The sequence below is a fragment of the Narcine bancroftii genome, chromosome 1 (assembly GCF_036971445.1).
Source record: "Narcine bancroftii isolate sNarBan1 chromosome 1, sNarBan1.hap1, whole genome shotgun sequence".
Lineage (NCBI taxonomy): Eukaryota > Metazoa > Chordata > Chondrichthyes > Torpediniformes > Narcinidae > Narcine > Narcine bancroftii.
In genome coordinates, this window is record NC_091469.1 from 409,259,132 (window position 1) to 409,280,713 (window position 21,582).

The 21,582-nt window shown below is 39.9% G+C and overlaps 1 protein-coding gene across 2 annotated transcripts in view; it reads right to left on the bottom strand.

Annotated features, from left to right (window-relative positions):
* Positions 1–21,582, bottom strand: part of igf2bp3 (insulin-like growth factor 2 mRNA binding protein 3) — a 149,024-nt gene that overhangs the window by 39,675 nt on the left and 87,767 nt on the right. The window contains exons 3-9 of one of the 2 annotated variants that reach the window (XM_069913887.1): positions 20,441–20,550; positions 15,345–15,396; positions 15,202–15,265; positions 8,068–8,358; positions 6,827–6,961; positions 5,551–5,673; positions 5,329–5,464 (exon numbers count right to left, since the gene is read on the bottom strand). In XM_069913887.1, coding sequence (XP_069769988.1) covers positions 5,329–5,464; positions 5,551–5,673; positions 6,827–6,961; positions 8,068–8,358; positions 15,202–15,265; positions 15,345–15,396; positions 20,441–20,479 — 840 coding nt within the window. In that variant the 5' untranslated portion in view covers positions 20,480–20,550. The remainder of the gene's footprint in view (positions 1–5,328; positions 5,465–5,550; positions 5,674–6,826; positions 6,962–8,067; positions 8,359–15,201; positions 15,266–15,344; positions 15,397–20,440; positions 20,551–21,582) is intronic. The other variant, XM_069913886.1, reaches the window with a different exon arrangement.

Here is a 21,582-nt window from a genome sequence, read left to right on the forward strand (position 1 = left end):
GGCATAGTGCCCTTGGAGGTAATGGCATTAACAGAGCTGTTCTAACATCTAAGAAGGAGAAACAGGAGTCGACCCACAGGACGGTGACCACGTTGACGGACCAATGTGGGGATCAGAAGCTGAAGTACATCCTTGAGGTGGGCTGCTGGAGATTCAAGGAGAGGAACTTACACAGGCTGTGGGCTGCTGGAGATTGGCTGAAGGGGTATCAAGTATTGGATGCGAGAGTTGCCAAGGGCACTGAAGGGTTACCAATTGTGTCAGAGTTTCAGATCTGGAGCTCAGGTTGCCGATGGTTTGGACTGGACTCTGCATGACTGCAGGAACGCTGGGGGCGAATCTATGGACAGTCGAATACTCTGTGGGGTGGGGGAGGGGGTGGGGAGCTCTTTTTAGCTTTCTCTGACTATAAGAGGCTCTTCAAACGATTTCTGACGATAGCAAATCTGTCTGCTGTAAGGCTATTTTGTTAATATGACATTGTTTTTATTACATGACAATAAATTGAATCTTGGCCTGGGTGGTTAGGGTCCTTGGCTTTCTTGAGACAATGCCTCTTGTAAATGTCTGTGATGGCATGAAGACATGGGGCTTTTCTTGTCCTGTGCACAGCATCTCCAGACCAGACACTGATGCATCCAGTCAGAATGCTCTCCACCACACACCTGTAAGTTTGCAAGCATTTTTGTGACATACCAAATCTCCTCAAACTCCTCACGAAGTACAGCCACTGGAAAGCCTTCATGACTGCATCAACATGGAGGTCCCAGAACAGACCTTCAAAGATTCTGACAGTAATTTGAAGTTCTTTATTCTCTCCACTGCTGATCCCTCAATGTGGACTGGTTCATATTCTCCCGACATCCCCCTCTTGAAGTCCACAATCAATTCCTTAGTTTTGCTAATGTTGCTGTTCTACTCAACTAGCCGATCCATCTCACCCCTGTAGGTTTCCTCACTGCTCTCTGTGATTTGTGGTGTCATCCACCAATTTGTAGATGGTATTTGAATTGCGCCTAGACACACAGTCACGAGTGTAGAGTGAAGCAGTAGGGTAAGCACACATCCTTGAGGTGCACCTGCGTTGATTGTCAGTGAGGATACAATGTTGTTTCCAATTTGTACTGACTGTGATTGTCTGATGAGGAAGTCAAGGATCCAACTGAAAAGGGAGTTACAATGGCCCAGGTTTTGGATCTTGCTGACCAGTTCTGAGGAGATGATGGTATTGAAATCTGAGCTGTATTCGATGAAAAGCAGCCTGATGTACGCATTGCTGCTGTCTAGGTGATCCAGTGCTGAGTGGCGAACCAGTGAGATTGCATCAGCTGTGGATCTATTGTGGCGGTAGGTGAATTGCAGTGGGTCCAGATCTTTACTTGGGTATGAGTTCATTCTAGCCATGACCAAACTCTCAAAGCATTTCACAGTAGATGTGAGTGCTACTGGGGGTAGTCATTGATGCAGCTCACTCTGCTCCTCTTGGCCATTGGTTTGAGAATACCCTTTTGAAGCAGGTGGGAACCTCCAACTGTAGCAATGAAAGATAGAATATGTGTGTGAACACTCCAGCTAGTTGGTTGGCACAGATTTTCAGTACCCTGCCAGGTACATCATCAGGGCGTGACACCTTGCAAGAGTTCATTCTCTTGAAAGATGTTCTAACATTGGCCTCTGAGGTTACAAGCTTCCACAAGGATTCTCATTCGTACCAATGAATTGTGCTTTTCAAAGCAAACACAAAAGGTGTTCAGCTCATCAGGTAGCATCACAGCCATTTATGGTGTTAGGCATTGCATTGTAAGATGGAATGCCCTAAAAGCCCTGCCATAGCAGGTAAGTATCTGACTTTCTAGCTTCCCTTGGAATTGCATCTGCTGCTGAGAGCCTTCTGTACATTGTACCTGGACTTGCTGTAGAGATCTGCATCACTGCACTTAGTCTATCGACCTCATCTTCAGCAGGTTGTAAACATGGCTTTTGGTTGGGGTACTTGTAGTGTGTACTCATGTGCACACCCTCATCCACACAGGTCTCGAAGTCTGTAACAGCCATGGCATATTCATTCAAGTTTTGAGAGGAGTACTTGAATAACGTCCAGTCCACCAAATTAAAGCAGCCCTGCAGGTGCTCCTCAGCCTCCCTTGACTATAATTTTGCATTATCTACTACTAGTGCTGTTGTCCCCAGTCTCTGCTTGTATGCCAGGAAGTACAGCCAGGTGATCAAACTTGCTGAAGAGCAGTTGTGGGATGACTTGGTAGGTGTAGCAGTGGTCAATTACGTTGGCTCCTCTGATTGCACAGGCAATATTTTGGTGATAGTTTGTCAGAGACTTCTTCAGGCTGACCTGGTTGAAGTCCTCAAGAATGATCATGACAGCAGGGTGTGGCATCACAAAATGATCCTCAAGTAGTTGAACTTTGTAGAGGGGGAAAGGTTGAGTGGATAAAAATACAATCAGGATTAAGGAAAGATTAGTGAAAATGGGTGTCAATGGTCAGTGTTGGCTCACTGTTATATACCCTGACAGGTATGGATTCTTCAGCAAACATTAAAGAGCCTGCCCAGATGTAAGCCAAGAATAAGAGGCCATTGTTTACTGAAAGGAACATTCAGAGATTTATAACTGTGAAGATGACCTTGGCAAAGTCTTCCTGTGGCAGGCAGCAGAGCGACTACTCAATCAAATTTCATGAGTATGCGAGGGCAACTGCTCCCAAGGCCTTCCTATTTAGATGGCATATAGCCCTTTTGACTTGGTCAAGGGTGGCAGGAAGGTTCCACTGAATGGTTTGCCTTGGCATGCTGTCAGAGCCACAGTTGAAGAGAACTTTGAGTATTCCTTTCAGTGAACAATGACTGCCTTTATCCATGACAATTTCATCCCTGTTCTTGGCTTTCAACTAGGCAGGCTCTAACATTGGTGTCATGGATAATCTTGCAATACTGAAGAATCCATAACACATCAGGGTATATTAGAGTGGACTGCTGAGCCTTTTGAGATCTTTCTACCTGCTGTTAATGGTTCAAGTCATGGGTTTTTTTTGTTAGATCTCAGCTGTTTTTCTCTCAAGCTGGAACTTCCAATTCTTGTGTTTGCAGTGAATTAGCTATTGGTTTCTTGGTCATGGTCATCAAATCAGGCCTGGTATTGACTGGTAGAAAGTTAAATCTTTTCACAGGTGATAATTATAGTGGGCATCAAGAAGTCTGTTGATGTTGCTAATATTTTGTAGCTTCTGTAGTTTGAGGGTCATCAGGTTGCCCATGAGATGCTGTCAAACAGCATTATTGTGTTCTTTGACACCTTAATTATTTCCTTGTGGCAGCTTCTGTATCAGTCTTTGTCTTTGGGCCAGACTCATGGTGATAACAGATCACATGATAAGAGTGTCCAGTCATCAGTACCTGTCATCGGGCAAGTAGTGCAGATATTTTTGCATTCTCTCACTCTCAGACTGTATACTCTAATAAATGCCTGTGTTTGGACAAGGAATAATGTGTTGAAGTCACGCGCTTGCTCCCCTGACAAAACACTGTTGGTTATGTCAAGATCATGCCTCAGTTTTTCAGAAGGATGACTACATTGGAGTTCATTTTTCCTCATCTCTTTGTTAATCATGCCTTACCAGAGAATGACAAATTTCACAATCCTGGAGCTGAAGTCACCTCCAAGGATCAGTTGCCTCTCTCTGGGATATGAGCAAAGAATTTTTCTCAAAAAGCCAGAGTAGCCACCTTTAACACTTTGGACTCCATATCTTGGGTTTTCTGGGACTGGTTTTATACTGACCACCAGTTGGTTTGTACTGTACTATTGTAAAGGTTTACCAGACGAGTAATTTTATGGAAATGGAAAGATGACTCTTCACCTACCCATACACAGTAGTTACATGATGTAATGTCCTATTTAAGCTTGGAGAAAATTAGATACATTAAAGATAGGAAATTTCAATTTGTAAAGATGTGGGGCTCATTCATAGAATATTATCATGATTGGAAGAATTTTAAAATTTGACTGTTCTGGAGATTCTCTGTCCAATGTCTGGAAGTCATTATCCATTCCACAATTTCCCTTTTCTTTTTACAAAGATTGCCTTGATGGGGGTGGGGGGGGGGGGCGGAATTAGATTTATTTAGATGAGTTTTTTTTTTAAATTTTTGTTTGTTTTCTTTTTATTGATTTTTATTTGGATTAATTTGGCAAATATGGCTTTAACATAGATTAAATCAATAACTGGTTTCTCATATGGATCAAGGAGATGTCTAATGTAGTTCCATCAATTTTATTTTGTACTTGGTATGCATGAGGTGATTTGTTATGTGTTTTCCTGTAAAAAAAAATTTGGATGCAAGTTTCTAAGTTAAACTTCATAAAAATATTTAAAAAGAAAGGTTTACCCATGGACCCAGTCCGGAGAATAACATTATGAAAGGTTAAAAATAGCCAGAGTCCAAACAGTCAAGAATGGTACTGATGATCATGTGTGTCGGTTCCATGTTGGAGGGACACACAGGGGGACATCAATAAAATATAACCACCTTTCATGCTTGTTCTTCCTGAAGGTGGTATATTCCTACCTTCTTATCTAAACAGTTTATCTCCTGCCCATAATGAATGTCAAAGTATTCAAGTTCCAAGAGTATGATAGAGAAGCACCATCTGGACTGTCACTTTTGGGTCGATGCAGAAGAGTCAAATTTTCAATGAATGAAAGTTATCTAAGTGCAATTTCCTTCTATATGGGAAGCTGTTGCACAATAGGCAGCAAATGGGACAAGCAGAGTCTGGTCAGGGAAACAGGCCCTTAAGCCCACCATATCTAGTGACATCTTTCAACATCATTCCCCTGCACTTGTCATGAGCCTTCTATGCTTAGGCAGCACGAATGCTCAAAATGTTAAGTGCAAAATATGAAAAGTTGCATGATTAGTCTTCAACACAATTAAAAAAAAGACATATAGCACAGTAACAGGCCACGAGTCCATGCCCCCAATTTACACCCAATTAACTAACATTCCCAGTATGTTTTGAATGGTGAGAGGAAACTGGAGCCCCCAGGGAAAACCCAAGCAGTCACAGGGGAATGTAAAAACTCCACGCAGACAGCATGGGATTCAAACCCTTGGCCCAATCACTGGCACTGTAAAAACTCTGCACTAACCGCTATGCCAACAGTACCACCCAAATTTACTAAAAATTATCGATAGAAAGTTTCTGGAAAAGATATACAAGAGTTACTGAAGAAAATCCCAAATAGTCATGAGACCCTCAATTTGAAGATTGCACATTTTATGAACATAAAGCTAATACTGATGACTTACATTCATAGCAGTCATATCATTATCATAAGATTCTCTAATTTTCTTCATAATTTCTTCTTCAGCCTTGGAACATGCTTCAATACTGCTTTTTATTGTAATGGTCCGTTCTGGGTTGTAAAGTGTCAAATCCTGTAAGCTGCAGAACAAAAATAAAACTTGCACTGCAAAGACGATATCAACTCAAAATGATCAAAAATGTTAACGCAACAATCCAAAACTTACGGGGAAATTGTGATTTTAGTGTCTGTATCTTGTTCAATTTTTTTTAGGTTTCTTCCTTCTTTCCCAATGAGTCGTCCAACAAAGTTGTTGTGCGCTAAAATTTTTAAAGGTATTTCTTCTGTACTGCAGTGGTGTAAAAAAAATGATTCCAAAGTAATTTTTGAATATACTGATTAGTTTAACTTATCCAACAGGGATTAAATTGTCCATCGTTTTCGATCAAAAGAATGGGTATGAGCAATAGACACTCAGAAATAAAGCTTAAATTATACGTTATGGCTGATTTTGTGACTTAATGGGCAAATTCAATGAGGAATATTCTACTGATTGTGAGTTTCTCTAATCAGTACAGAGTTAACCACTCATAACCAAGCAGGGTCCTATAATTTACCTTCAAGATCAACAATTGCAAGTGGAGGAAAGCTGGAGGTAAAATATGACAGGTACCTTATTTAAGAGGTCAACATAACCATATAACCACTTACAGCACAGAACAGGCCAGTTCGGCCCTACTAGTCCATGCCGTAGCAAATCCCCACCCTCCTAGTCCCACTGACCAGCACCCGGTCCATACCCCTCTAGTCCCCTCCTATCCATGTAACGATCCAGTCTTTCCTTAAATGTAACCAATGATCCCGCCTCGGCCACATCTGTCGGAAGCTCATTCCACATCCCTAGCACCCTTTGCGTAAAGAAATTTCCCCTCATGTTCCCCTTATAATTTTCCCCCTTCAATCTTAAACCATGTCCTCTAGTTTGAATCTCCCCCTTTCTTAATTGAAAAAGCCTATCCACATTTACTCTGTCTGTCCCTTTTAAAATCTTAAACACCTCTATCAAGTCCCCTCTAAATCTTCTACGCTCCAGAGAAATGAATCAAGTATTCAACATTTAATGAATACATACGTTGAGCCATAAAACCATCAAGATGATAAATAATTCTATAAGTCGATATACAAACACAAGAGGGAAGGTATAAAGTTTAGATTTAGTGATACAGGCATTGTATTCACTAACCCAGATTGCCTTGGGAAGCAGATATTCCAAGGGACAAATGTATATTGGTGGCAGTGGACTTTAAGGAAGTATTCATTTTGATCATATGAATTAGGTGTCAGGGCCTTTAATGTTCCCCATACAAGAAATCAAACAATTTTAAAGTGAAAGGGTAACAATGCTTAAATATAAAGATAAAATTCCTGCCTGCTTTGCAGATGCAAGTTAAATTGTTCATATAAATAAGGATCAAAATGTTAAATTTAACCCATGCACATACAATTTTGTATCCTGAGCTTCTTTCTGCATGATTTCCATAATCATCTTGCAAGCAGCTGAACACCCCTCTGGTGTTGAGTGAATACTTATTGGTTTCTCAGCAGCACCTGCATTGTCTTTGCGATGAATATCAATCCTAAAAATAAAAACATAGTATTCCTATATTAGTTGGGCCTACAGTAGAATTATCAAAATCAACTTCAAAGATAGTGATCATTTTGAGCAAAAATGTAATGCTTCTATTCCCATCAACGTATGAATACATACGTTGAACCATAAAACCATCAAGATGATAAATAATTCTATGTCGATATACAAACACAAGAGGGAAGGTATAAAGTTTAGATTTAGTGATACAGGCATTGTGTTCACTAACCCAGATTGCCTTGGGAAGCAGATATCCCCACATTCCACTCTGACCCTTGAAAATTCAGTCTCTGCATAGACAATGAGAAATGAGTACTGGTACATTTGACCAACAGACATCCTGCCCAATTCAAAGTTTTTCACAAAATCAGTACAAATTGTTCACCAGGTTTTATAACAAGCCTCGATTTGCCATAGAGAGAACAAACTGAATTTATATTAGCAACCTGAATTTACACACATAAAACAAATTTCCCATGTATCAAATGGTGCAACGTGCAAAAACTAGTTTAATCACAGGATTTTATGCTTATAAATGCTTGCATCCCTCAAAACCCAAATGTTTCTTGATAACCTCGTCAGTCTCAACATATTTGAGACAAAACAAAAAATGTTAAAATCCAAGTGCTTCCGTAGATTCATTTCATCCAAAACATTCCATTCTGACCATAACTCTCTTCACCTCACCAACCCACACCCCATCCCCAATCAAGTATCACTGATTATCTATAAAACTCAAAATGTAAATAAAGGTGGTCCCCAACATGCGTCAGAGTTCCGTTCTGACCTTGAAATGGACACAAGTTACTCTGGGCCTGCACTCACCTCTCCCACCTTGAACATCGGGTCTGCCACCACATTAGTGCCTGAAAATAGACCACATTTGGCATTTCAATGCCCTCCCACCCCATGGCTGTTGCCATGTCATCCATCAAAATAAAGAGCCAGGACTTGACACAATTTTTATATTTACATGCATTTTTCCTTTATTTTTAAAAATTTTGTTTTTTTTCCCCCAGTTGCAAGTTGCATTGGTCACAAGTAGGGGACCTGCATACAATCCTAAAACAGAAATAAACGGAGTACCATACTTACTTTGACTGTGTTTGTTTTGTAATATTTCGAATTGTAGCTCCTTCCTTCCCAATAATGGCGCCAACAAACTGAGTCGGTACTACAATTCTCAAAGGGACATCAGACTGCTGCTGTTTAGGCCTAACTATACCACTTGGAGACATTTGCCGCGATGGACCTCGCTGTCCAAAACCACGTCGAGCTTGTGAAGGTGGCTGCTGTGAACTCTGTTGACCAGCCATCTCATCAGGGATGTAGGTTACCTTAAGTGAGTAACTTTCCAACATATAGCCATTAAGTTTTTCAATTGCTCTGTTAAAAGATATTAAAAAAGCAATCGATTAAATCATTAATGCTGCCTGAGTCATATACCAGACAGATAGAAGAGTTAATTTTTTTTCATCAACCCAACAAATGTTGCCTGCTATAAATGTTTAAATTTAAAATTTAGACATACAGACTGTAAAAGTCCCTTTCGATCCACACGCCCGTGCCGCCCAATTAATCTCAGACTTATTGTCAGAGAGCATACATGACATCATGTACAACCCTGAGAATATTGTCCTACGAATGAGGCAGAATGACTAATTATTGTCAGTGAAAAACAAAATGACTCAAAGTACGCATGTAAACAAATAAAATGTAAACAAACTGACTATGCAATACAGAGAAAGAGAAAGAAAAAAATCATGTGTAAGAGTCCTTAAATGAGTCCCTGATTGAGTTTGCTGTTGAGGAGTCTGATGATGGAGGGGTAGCAGCTGTTCCTGAACCTGGTGGTAGCAGCAAGAACAGAGCATGTGCTGGGTGATGTGGATTCTTGAAGATTGCTGTTGGTTTTCAACGGCAGCATTTCTTGTGGATGTTCTCAATGGTGGAGGATTTTACCCTCGTTGAGCTGGGTTGTGTCCAGTCTTTTTCAGGGTATAATGTTCACAGGTATTTGTGTCACCATACCAGACTGTGATGCAGCCAATAAACACGTTCCACCACATATCTGTAGAAATGTGTCAGGATTTCACGCATCTTACCAAACTGCAAACTGCTGAGGAAGTAAAGGCGCTGACGTGTTTTCTTCACGATGCCATTTTTGTGTTAGGTCCAGGAAAGATCCTCTGAGAGTGACTCTCAAGAACTTAAATTTGCTCACCCTGTCTATCTCTGATCCCTCAATTATTACTTGATCATAATCCTCTGAATTTTCCTTCCTGAAGTCAACAATTAGTTCCTTGGTTTTGGTGACTGAGTGAGGTCGTTGTTGGCACACCATTCAACCAAGTTTTCAATCTCCCTCCTGTATGCTGATTCATCACTTTAAAAAAATAAAACCCACTACCATAGTACCATTAGTGAATGTGTAGATGGTGTTGTCACATTGAGCTACACAGTCATAGGTTTATAGCGAGTAGAGCAGAGGGTTAAGAACACAGCCTTATGGTGTTCTGGTACTGATGGAGATTGTGGAGGAGATGTTCTTACCAATCCTCACTGATTGTGGTCTGGAGGTGAGGAAATTCAGATCAAATTACACAGTGGGATTTTTTTAGTCCCAAGTCTTGAGAGTTTGCTTGTCTATTTTGGGGGTGGGGTGGCGATATTATGGTATTGAATGCCAAACTGTAGACAATGAAGAAGATCCTGATGTATACAACTTTCCTGTCCAGGTTTTCCAGGGCATGGTGTAGAGCCAGTGAGATGGAATCTGCCATAGACCTGTTGCTACGATAGGTGAATTGGAACAGGTCCATGTCACCGCTCAGAAAGAAGTTGCTTCAATACTAGCCTCTCTAAACACTTCTTTACTGTTGATGTGAGGGCCACTGGTCCATGGTCATTTAGGCAGGTTACCACAGTCCTTTTTGGTACCAGTACGATGATACCGGTTTGAAACAGGCGAGTATCATGGCCTGCCAGAGAGAGATGCTGACGATAGGTGGCACAGTATGCATATCAGTTAGCACAACACTGCTACAGCAATGGGTTCAAATCCCACGCTGTCAAGAGTTTGTACCTTCTCCCAACATCTGTGTTGGTTTTCTCCTAGGGGATCTGGTTTCTCTGCACCATTCAAAACATACTGGGGGTGTAAGTCAATTGGGTGTAATTTGGCAGCACAGGCCGAAAGGGCCAGTTACCATACCGTATGTCTAAAAATAAAATCCACGATTACATTGGCAAGTTGGTCAATACAGATTTTCAATACTTGGCTGGGTATTCCATCCGGTTTGGATGCTTTCCTAGGATTCACTCTCCTGAAGTCAGCCTGCATGTCACCCTTGGATATGAAGAGGATCATCAGGGGATATGGGGTCCGCAGTGGTGGTGGTTCTTTGTTCTTACGATTGAATCAAGCATTGAAAGCATCAAGTTCACCGGATTTGGGCTTGTAGTAGGTAATATCGAGTGCAACCTCAGCTATCAAGTATCCTTCGTGGTTTCCATTTTCGACTAGAAACTCCACTTCGCCCAGGACATGGCTTTCCGAAGGTCATACTGTAGTTCTCCTTCTGTAGTTATCTGAATCTCCCAGACTTGAATGCCTGTGATCTAGTTCTCAGTAGGTTTCAGATTTCATTGTTCATCCAGGGCTTCTGGCTCAATCCCAGTACATTTTGTGGGGGGCGGGGGGGGGAAAAAACTGGAGCATCCAGAATAAACCCAAGCAGCCAATGTACAAACTCCCTACAGAAAGCGCCAGATTAAATCCCACTTGCTGACACTGTAACAGTGTTCCACTAGCTGTGCTGCTTGAATATGTCCTGTACTTAGATGTTTTCATTGAATCTGAATAATCTAATAGAAATTGATGCCCACATAAAAATAAAAACAAATTCTGAGCTGGAAATAGAGAATTTAGTCACAAAGAATTCAGAATGGGCTCAATTCAACAAAACTAGTTGGCCAACGTCACAAAAAGTGCAAACAATTTTTATGTTTGGAGCAGGAAAATTAAGCAAAATACAGCAAAGAAAATTTCCTGCCTATTAGGTTGAAGGTCCCCTTCAGTATTCACCAAAACTTTGCACAATAATTTATTCTCCAGGTGTTCAGACACATTTTCACAGACTAGTGTAATATCTTTTACTCCTCATAATGGTTCCTATTCTTGGGCTTGTAACACTTTGCAACACAAGTATTTTATGCTAATCTATTATCCTGCATTTTTTTCAAAAAAGTGCCTTGAACATCATATTCAATTAAATGTTGCTTAGTGCCCCCACCCCCCAACTACCCGCAACTCCACCCCCCCCCCACACCAAACTCAAGGACCACTGGGGTCTCTTTTGGGGAAGGTACTACTTTTACAAAAAGGATAGGATGCACCTGAACCCAAAGAGGATGAATATCCTGGTGGGCAGGTTTAATATAGCTGTTAGGGAGGGTTTAAACTAATTTGCCAGAGGATGCGAACCAGAGTGCTAGGATTGAAGAAGGGGAAAACAGCAGTAAGGCGAAGATAGTGTGTAGCAAGGATGACAGGCAGGCAACAAGACAAAATAATAGCAGGAGGGATGAGAGGCACTGTACATTCAAAAATGAATGTGTTAAATACATGCAGTATTACATACAAGGTGGATGATCGTGCTGTACAGCAACAGATGGGTGTCATTGGGAGCTCAATGTCCAAGGGTATACAGTATATCGCAAGGATAGGCAGGTAGGTGGGGGAGGGAGGTGGCGTGGTTCTGCTGGCAGGAAACAATATTACATCATTGGAAAGAATTAACAGGATTAGAAGAGGTTTGATTTAGGGAATGATAAAGGTAAAAGGACACTAATGGCCTTTTACCTTTGTACAGGCCTCCAAATAGCAGATGGGATGCAAATTAAAAAATAAAACTGGAAATTGATAAAGCACATCAGATGGACAGCGTTGCAATGATCAAGGGGGAGGAGGGGGTTTTAAACATCAAAGTAGATTGGAAAAGGAAAATGTATGTATCATGGTCAATGTGGTTTATGGTGTGAAAAATAAAAAACAAAAATAAAAAAAAAAGTAGATTGGAAAAATAAAAGTCGGCACGGGATCTCAGGAGACTGAGTTTGTGGAACGCTTAAGGGATAACTTTTTGGAGCAGCCTGTTGAGCCCGCCAGGGGATTGGGTACTGTGCAATGAACCAGAGGTGATTAGAGAGTTTAAGGCAAAGGAATCTTTTGGAAGCAATGATCATAATTTGATTGAGTTCACTATGAAGTTTGAAAAAGAAAGGCTAAAGTCCAATGTGTTGGTATTTCAGTGGACTAAAGGAAATTACAGCTGCGCGAGAGAGGAACTGGCCTAAGTCGATTGGAAAAGCATACTCATCAGCAATGGCTGGAATTTCAGGGAGAAATGAGGAAAGTGCAGGACTGGTAAACACCAAAATTAAATAAAATTTATGAAGGGAAAAATGAGACAATTGTTAAAGCCAAAGTAAAAGGAAAAGAGGGCAGATAAGGAAGCAAAAACAAGTGGGAAGAAACAGGACTCGGAAACTTTTAAAAACAGAAAAAACAACCAAGATGATAATTAGGAAGAAAAAGATGAATTATGAAAGAGGGTTAGCAAATAAAATCATAGTGGAATCTAAAAAAGTTTATTTTTAAAATATATAAAGAGTAACCAAAGTAGACATAGGACCGATAGAAAATGACACTGGAGAAAATGTAACGCAAATCCCGGAGACGGCAGAAGAACTGAATATTTTGGATCAGTCTTCACTGTGGAAGACATCAGTCATGGTTTTCTGGGAATAGAAGTTAGCACAGTTAAGATTACGAGAGAGAAGGTGCTTGGGAAGCTAAATGGTCTAAGGGTAGACAAATGGCTAATTGGCTGGAAACAAAGATTAGGAATGAAGAGATCCTATTCTGGTTGTCTACCAATTACCAGTGGTGTTCCACAGGTTGATGTTGGGGGCCTTTTTAAAAAAATGTTGTATATGAATTATTTTGATTGTGGAGTAGATGGCTTTGTGGCTAAATTTGTAGATCATACCTAGTTCTGAGGATACTGAAAGACTGCAGAGACTTGGATAGATTAGGAGAATGGGCAAAGAGATGGCAGATTAAACACAATGTTTGGAAATGCATGGTCATGCACCTTGGTAGAAAAAATGGCCAGGCAGACTTAGATGGGGATAAAATTCAAAATTCTGAGGTGCAGAGACTTGGGAATTCTTGTGTAGGATACCCTAAAGTCAACCTCCAGGTTGAATGAGTGGTAAAAAAGGAGAATGCAATGTTGGCATTCATTTCTGGAGGAATAGCATATATTAAGACTCTATAAAGCACTGGAGAGACCTCACTTTAAATAAATGTGTACAGTTTTGGGTGCATAATTTGAGGAAAAAAAAAACATGCTGTCATTGGAGGGGGATCCAGAGAAGCTTTATGAGCAAGATACCAGGAATGAAAGGATTAGCATACAAGGACCAATAGTTGGCTCTTGGAACTGTATTTGTTGGGAGTATAGAAGGATGAAGGTGGATCCTCAGACATTTCAAATGCTGAAAGGCCTGGACAGTTTATGTGGCAACGATTTTTTTGCCCATGATAGGGCATTCTAGGACAAGAGGGCTAAACTTCAGCATAAAAGAGACAGAAAAATTTCTCAAGTCAGAAGGTCATGACTCTGCAGAATTTGTTGCCACAGGCGGCCACTGAAGCGAGGCCATTTTTTAGGAAGAAATTGATGGGTATTTGATTAGTCAGGGCATCAAGGATTATGGAGAGAAAGCCAGGAAGTGGGGCTGAGTGGGAAGATGGATCAGGTCATGATTAGAACGGCACAGCAGACTCGATAGGCAAATGGGCCTACTTCTGCCCCTATATCTTGTGAATTCAAACTCTGGAATTTAAACCCTGTCCATGGTTGATGAGCAAATGCCAGCTGACAGCATGGTTAACAACACATTCCATCACTTTCCTGATTAGAGTAGACTGAGCAGTATACGTCCACATTTTGCAACCAAGATATACTAGGCAACCTTCAATTCTGTGCAATTTGTACTTGGAGGCTAAATTAAAATAAGGCAATAGGGCAAAAATAACAAAGAAAAAGTAATAAAATGAAGTTTACTCAGATTTATGGCAAGTGAGAATTGGTGTAGAGACAATAGTTACATCAAGTACAATGGCACCAAATTTATATTTAGAGGAAATGCAAAGCTTTGAACAAATTTAAATCAGAGAAAAGCATATTTTCATACATTTTGGAAGAATGAGACCATTCCTTTTAATACACAAGTGGAGAGAAATAAAAGGTGGTGCAAATACAAAAATGATTCAAACAGCAATACAACAAAGGTGTTAATTTTTAAATTTCATATCAAAATATAAATTATAACTCAATGTTTAAAAACTTATTTCAACATATCAACGTGTGTTGACTATACAAAGTGGGAAACTTACAAGGACAATGAAACATCTGCAGTCATAAAAGCAGGTCGAGTAGGTGAGTACTTTGTACTTCAGCTACAGTGATAAGATTACTGTGGATGAAGTACAAAATAAATTACCTCCAATTTCAGGAAAAATAGAAAAGCAGATTATTTAAACTGTGCAAGATTAATGAATACTTGTAGATAACTTTGGTGGTCTTATCTCAGAAACAAACTGCATCCAAGTTACATTATAAACGCAAACAAAAAGTAAAAAGTTGGTCTTTATTGCCATAAGAGTACAAAAGTTATGGCTTGCTACATAACTTTAGCAAAACTATATCTGGTGCACTGCAAAGAATTCTGGTTACCTTCTTTAAGGAAAGGAACAGCGGCAAAATTTCATTAAACTGATTTTGGGTATGATGGAGTCTACAACATGGATTATCAATTGGTAACATCAATCTAGATTCCTTCTCCACAACAGTAGCTGGATCTGCTTCACATTTACAACAAATTTGCAACATCTGCAATGATTTCCTTATATTTTATCTGTAATTAAATATTAACATTTAGCTCAGGAGAGCTAAAAATAAAATTTCTTTCATCTTAAAATGGAAGATACTTGTACAGCAAATGACAAGCGTTTGACACAAAGTTCATAATCCTCAAGTTTCTCAAAGCTGTTTCCATAATTATAGGGAATCATAAAGTAATAGTACAGTACTGCAGATAGATTATTTTATCAAATGGTGCATTGAGGTGGAATAAATTGCTATGTGCAATACTCACTGTCTTGCATGTTCCTTGGTAGAATATGTAACATTCACTACAGCAGTTTCTGTTTCTGTGTTTACTGTAAAAGAAGTGCAACGATTAAAACAGAATTATAATTATAGTTTTAAAAATCAAATTTTTTAAAAAAAGTTACGTACCTTGTTCACAGCTCTCCACTGAACCATACTGAGCTAATAAACTGTCCAAGACCTAAAAACAAAATGAAGGTATGGCAAGTAAACATGCTCCAGAAAATTCTACCCAATATAATCAAAGCTATTGTATTATTTAATAATGAACAAAAATCTTGAATATGTGTGGCCTATGTAATGCAAGTATCAGAACATTTCAAACACTTGAGACAGAAATCATGACCAAAAGGGAACTGGGTGCTTTCTATATAATCTGTAGAAAGACACTGTGGTCCTTGGATGCATTTATACAATGGCCAAGACCAAGTTCTTGAAGATTGTGAATTGTGCACCAGGTATCACAAAGTGATCTCTTCTAAAGTTGAGGAAGCCCAGACAATTTTAAAGAATCATGTTAAAGTTTTAACCCTGTAGAACAAATCCAAGCAGAATTTAAAAAAAACTATTATTCATTTTCAATGCTTTCTCATTTCTGAACTGGAGTAGAACATTGTAAGCATGACTTTTATAAAAAAAAGAAAATGCAAGAGCAGAGTTTTATTAATAAAAATTGCAGATATTCAAGGCCTCTCAAATCAAAAGGCTATCTTCATCCCACTACCATAGGTGCTCTGTGATTAGTAAGGTATTACTTAAGGTGGTATGTGAATGGAAAAAAAAAGTTTGAAAACCATTGATCTGAAGTCTTGTTTTAACATGCTCTTTTCCATGCCCTAATATGGTACAGAAAATTGGATACATTTTATAGTACAGAAGCAATCTATTTGGTCCACCATTTTGAATTTGTCCTGCACACATTTTCACCAACCCAGAGGAGATTTACTAGAATGCTAATGGAAGATATGAGTTATGGAAAGAGATTGAACAACATTGGATTGATTTCTGTCTAGCATCACAGGCTGAGCAGTAACCTGAATTATGCAAAATATATGGCATAGATTGGGTAAATAGCCAGAATCATCCCCCCAACCAAGGTAAAAATGTCACATACTACAGGCATGCTCTTCGGTGCAGAGATTTTGAGGAAGATTAACAGATATGTGGGAAATAGGGTGGCCATTCCAAAGGAAGTCATGGTCATACCAATGACCTATATCCTCCTTTGGAATGGCCACCCTAGTGGGAATTTTGTTTAAAGTGATTAGTGCTTGGAATTTAACTGTCAGGAGTATTATTGAAAGCATAGACAATAGATAAGAATATGCAAGAGGGGTATGCATCATGTGCAAACAGCAAAGCTTTATTTTAATTTGGTCATCATGGGCCAAAGAGCTCATTTATGTGCTGTACTAATCAACATAACAATGGGGTTCATGGAAATTGTGCTCTCGGACAACTTGCCCCAGATCTTACCAGTGCTTATCCAACCTTAACTTCACTACAAGCATCATTCATACGATATAAAAGCAGAAGTAGGCCAATCAGCCTGTTGGGTCTGCTCTGTCATTTAGTAATGAGCTGATCTTTATCACTCAGCTCCACTCCCTAGCCTTCTCTCAATTACCCTTAATGCCCTGACAAATCAAATATCTGTCAATTTCTGTCTTGCATACACCCAAGAATCACACTTCCAATGCCCCCTGTGCCAATAAGGACCCACAGGCTCATGACCCTCTGGCTAAAGAAATCTTTCTGCATTTTTATTTTAAATTGACACCCATTTATCCTGAAATTGTGGCCTCTTGTCCTAGACTCCCCTTCTTCAGCAAACGACTTTGGGACAATTCAAATGTTAAAAGGCCTGGACAGAAATAGATGTGACAATGAGGTCCCCCTCATCCTTCTGTACTTCAACAAGTACAGTCCAAGAGCTGACAAACATTCCTCACATGTTAACACTTTCATTCCTGGTATCATTCTAGTAAATCTTCTCTGAACCCTCTCCAATGCTAGCACATCCTTTCTCAAATAAGGCACCCAAAACTGTACACAGTACTCCAAGTGAGGTCTCACCAGCTCCCTTTAGAGTCTCATCATTACATCCTTGACCTTGTACGGTAATCCTCCAGGAATGAATGCCAACATTGGATTCACTTTCTTCACCATCAATTAAACCTGGAGGTTAATCTTTAGGTATCCTGCATGAGGATTCCCAAGTCCCTTTGCACTTCCAAATTTTTAATTTTCTCCTCATCTAAATAATAATCTGACCATCTATTTCTTGTACCAAAGTGTATGATTGTACACTTCCCAACACTATTTCATCTGCCATCTTTACCCATTCTCTTAATCTACCCAGGTCTCTGCAGCCTTTGTGTCCTCAGCACCACCAGCTCTAACACCTATTTTGGTGGCAACTGTAAATTTATCCACAAAGTTATCCCTTTCATTATCCAAATCATTTATATCCAACATAAAAAGCAGCACCATCACTAACCCCTGCAGAACACCACAAGTTACAGGCAACCAACCTGAATAGATCCCCTTATTCCCACTGCTTCCTGCCAATTAACCAATGGTCTACCGTATATAGCACCTTGTCAAAGGCCTTTTGAAAGACCAAGTACACAACATCTATTGCTTCTCCCCTGTCTATCCTGTTTGTTATCATCACACAAAATTGTAGGTTTGTCAGGCATTATTTTCCTTTAAGGAAACCATGATGGCTTTGACCTATATTGCGATGCTCCTCTTGGTACTTCATAAACTCAACTTTAACAATTGATTCCAACATCTACATTTAGAATACAACATGCATGAAATTCTTTATACTGTAAGGCAGGCAGAGAGTTGCCATTTTGTCCAGCACCCCTTACAGAAACCTACAGCACCTGGTGTTCCTAGCTGGTCTCCTCTCCAAGTGCTGACCAGGCCTGAGCCTGCTTAGCTTCCTAGATCAATCTCAGGCATATTCAGACTATTAGGCTCTGTGGAGGATCTAGTTACAAAAGGATGAATATAAATTATAGATTCCAAACAGTGAACACAGGTCTGACCTTGCAGCACATCACTACACAGGCTTCCACCAAGATAGTACTGATCCAATTGGCCAGCATACCTTGCATTCCGTTTGATCCAACCTCCCAGATCGATCTGCCAATACAGGATTATGTACTGCCCTTATCAAGCCTCTTGGTCACCTCTTCAGAAAGCTATCAGATTGATGAGATACACACAAAACCATGCTGATCATTTCTAATCAGCCCCTGCCTATCCAAATGTCCCACCTATTCCCCTCCATCATCTTTCCTACTCCTGACATGAGACTCACAGTCCTGTAGGTGCCTGGCTTGTCCTTGCTGAGCTTTATAAACAACTGTACAACTTTAGATACCCTCCAGTCTTTTCATACTTCACCAGAGGCCAAATATGATGCACATATATATATGTGGGTCCTGTCACTGTTCGAATGGAGGAATCAATACACCACTTCACCAGAGGCCAAATATGATGCACATATATACATGTGGGTCCTGTCACTGTTCGAATGGAGGAGTCAATACAGCACAGAAAGTTCCCTCATTGTCATAATGTCAATGAGAAACACAAGAATACAGATGGTGGAACTTGGGTCAGGCAGCAGTCATGGAGATAAATGTTCTGAGCTGGGCCTGGAAAAGAGGTCCCCATCCAAAATGTTGGCCATCCTTTTCTTTTGATGATGATGGACTGATTATCTTTTAGAACTGCTGAGTGAAAAGAACTTGGGGATGGGGAAATGCAATCATAACAGCATTCCCCCTGCTCTTCATTCAGAAATTACTCAAGATAATTTATTCCCATCGAGAAGGGTAGCATAGAGGCAATATTATAGCTCAAGACCCAGGTCATCCCAGGTTAATCCTGACACCTCCCTCACCACTCACAGCTCACGATTTGAATGGTAGATTTGAAAAATACATCAGCCATGGTTTGAATGCCAGAGTTGATTTGATAGGTTCAATGGCTAAAATTCTGCTCCTGCACTTGCTCTCTCTCCTCTCGCCTTTGCTTTCGTTATCAAGTTTGTACATTCTCAGGTGCTCTAGTTTCCTTCCACATCCCACAGACTCACTTGGATGATCACAAACTGGCTACAATGAATTATCATTTGTGCAATTAAAAATCATCTAGTTCCAATGGGCAGCTTGAGAGAACAAGTTGCAGGGAAGTGGGGGGTAGATATTGAATAGATTGGATTGCTGTGAAAGACACCATAGATCTGATAGACCAAATGGCCTTACGTCCCAAACAAATATATAAAATGCACAACAGTCATGGAAATTTTTTAAACTAAAGCTGTTGTTCCATTCATAGTAATAAGATGGGGTGGGGTGCTTGGTGCCAAATAAAAATAAAGTAGGAAGATCTGGGGAAATGGTGAATGGAAGTTGGCTCTAAATGTGATGCAGACAGCAGAATTTTATTCAAGTTTTAAGAGACTATAAGATGGAATTTTAGATAAAACAGCACTGGATCAGGCTCATCAGAGAGGGGTATCGAAGAGTACAGGGAGTGAAGCATTGCTGCAGAAAAGGAATTGGTCAATCATTGTGAAACAGTGGATAAGTATTAAAGCCTTGATTCGAGTCATCATGGCCCCAAGCAGTTCTTCTAAGTGAAACAACATTTTACTTGTGAATCTATACGGGTCATCTACTGCACACACTGTTTCTGTTGTTGTCTCATCTACAGAGAAACTAGGCACAACCTGGGAGATTGCTTTGACGAGCACTTCAGTTCTGTCCGCTGCAATAGTGTTGATCTCCCAGTGGCCACCCATCCATTTCAATTTTCCATCCCATTCCCTTGCTGAGGTCTGTCCATGGTCTCGTGTGATGCCAGATTGAGACCACCTGAAAATTGGAGGAACAACACCTCATCTACAATATGGGCACCCTGCAACAAGATGGCATTAACATCTACTTTCCTGGTTTTTGTTCAACACCCCACACCCCCCCACCCCTAAATATCTACTTTCCCCGTGTTGTGTGTGTCTCTCTCATCTCTTTTCCCTGTCTCCTTTCAGAGCCAAAATCAAATCTCACTTTCCTTTTATCATATCCATTTAACAATTTGGCTGCTAGGTCTGGACTCCTCCCCTTCCCATTCTTCACTTTAATCTCTAGTCTTTAATTATAACCTGAAGGCTCAGGCCCAAAACATAGGTAATACATCTTTACCTCCTCTGGACTCTGAGACCAGTTGAGTTCCTCCAGCATTTCTGTGCTTTTACTACCATCTCAGTCTGCAGACTTCAGTGCTTCACTTAAGTCAGGAGGGCTGAGGTCAGCTTGAGACAATGATCAAGAGTCAGGAAAACAGGGTTCAAATTAAAAGTTAATGGCAAGTAGATGTAATTGAAGTCAAGCAGACAAATACTCTTATTGACAGAAGTGGCATTGTTTTCACCAGACAGTTCTTATCATAGTTTGCTTTGCCAATTGCAAAGCCCATCCCAAGTTTGAATGTCAGAGTCTCAGGATATTTTAGGTATCAGAGAGCAAGAGTGGAAGCATGCACAACTTCACAACTGTCAAAGAATCCTGGCAGTCTACAATAACCACAGGCCCAGCCCTTTTTGGCACAACTATCCAATTAATCCTACTCCATTGCTCTTTCCACACAATCCTTCAATTTCACTCCATTCATGTGCTTATCATTTTGATTAAGTTAATACTGAATCTGCTTTCAGCACAAGACAGCACATTCTTGATTACAAATAAGTGTGTAGAAAAGATTCCTTTTATCAGATTATCAATTTTTTCCCCCCTTTGGTTACCAAGCTTTCTGCGACAGCATTTGTTTACTCTACCAAAAGCATCAACTACTTTGTACAGCAAATCTCCATTGTTCCAAAGAACTTCAGATCCTCTGCACAATGGATATTCCAATACTATCCAGGCCAACATCCTCAGTACCGTCTCCAATGCTGTGAAAAATTGGACAATACTCCAGCCAAGATTCAAAACAACATTCTGGAAGAATACTGAAGTCATTGCTTTTGTATTCCCATTCGCTTAATAAGTTTAACAGTGCCACTTTAAAAAAAAAACTATCGCCTTCAAGATGATCTTTAAAACCACATCCTTTCATTGTAAAATAAAAACAAATCAGTAGAGTCTGTGGAAATAAAAAGTTTCAGCATTAGTTTTTATTGAAATTTTCATTTACTGTTGCTATGACCATTCCAAATTTCTAGTTTTGTTGAATTATCATCTCATTCATATTACCTGTCCTCGTGAAGTCTTAAGGAAAGTCTAATTTTGCCTCAATTATTGCATCTTTAAAAACCTTAACTTGATTTTTTAAAAAATAATTCAGA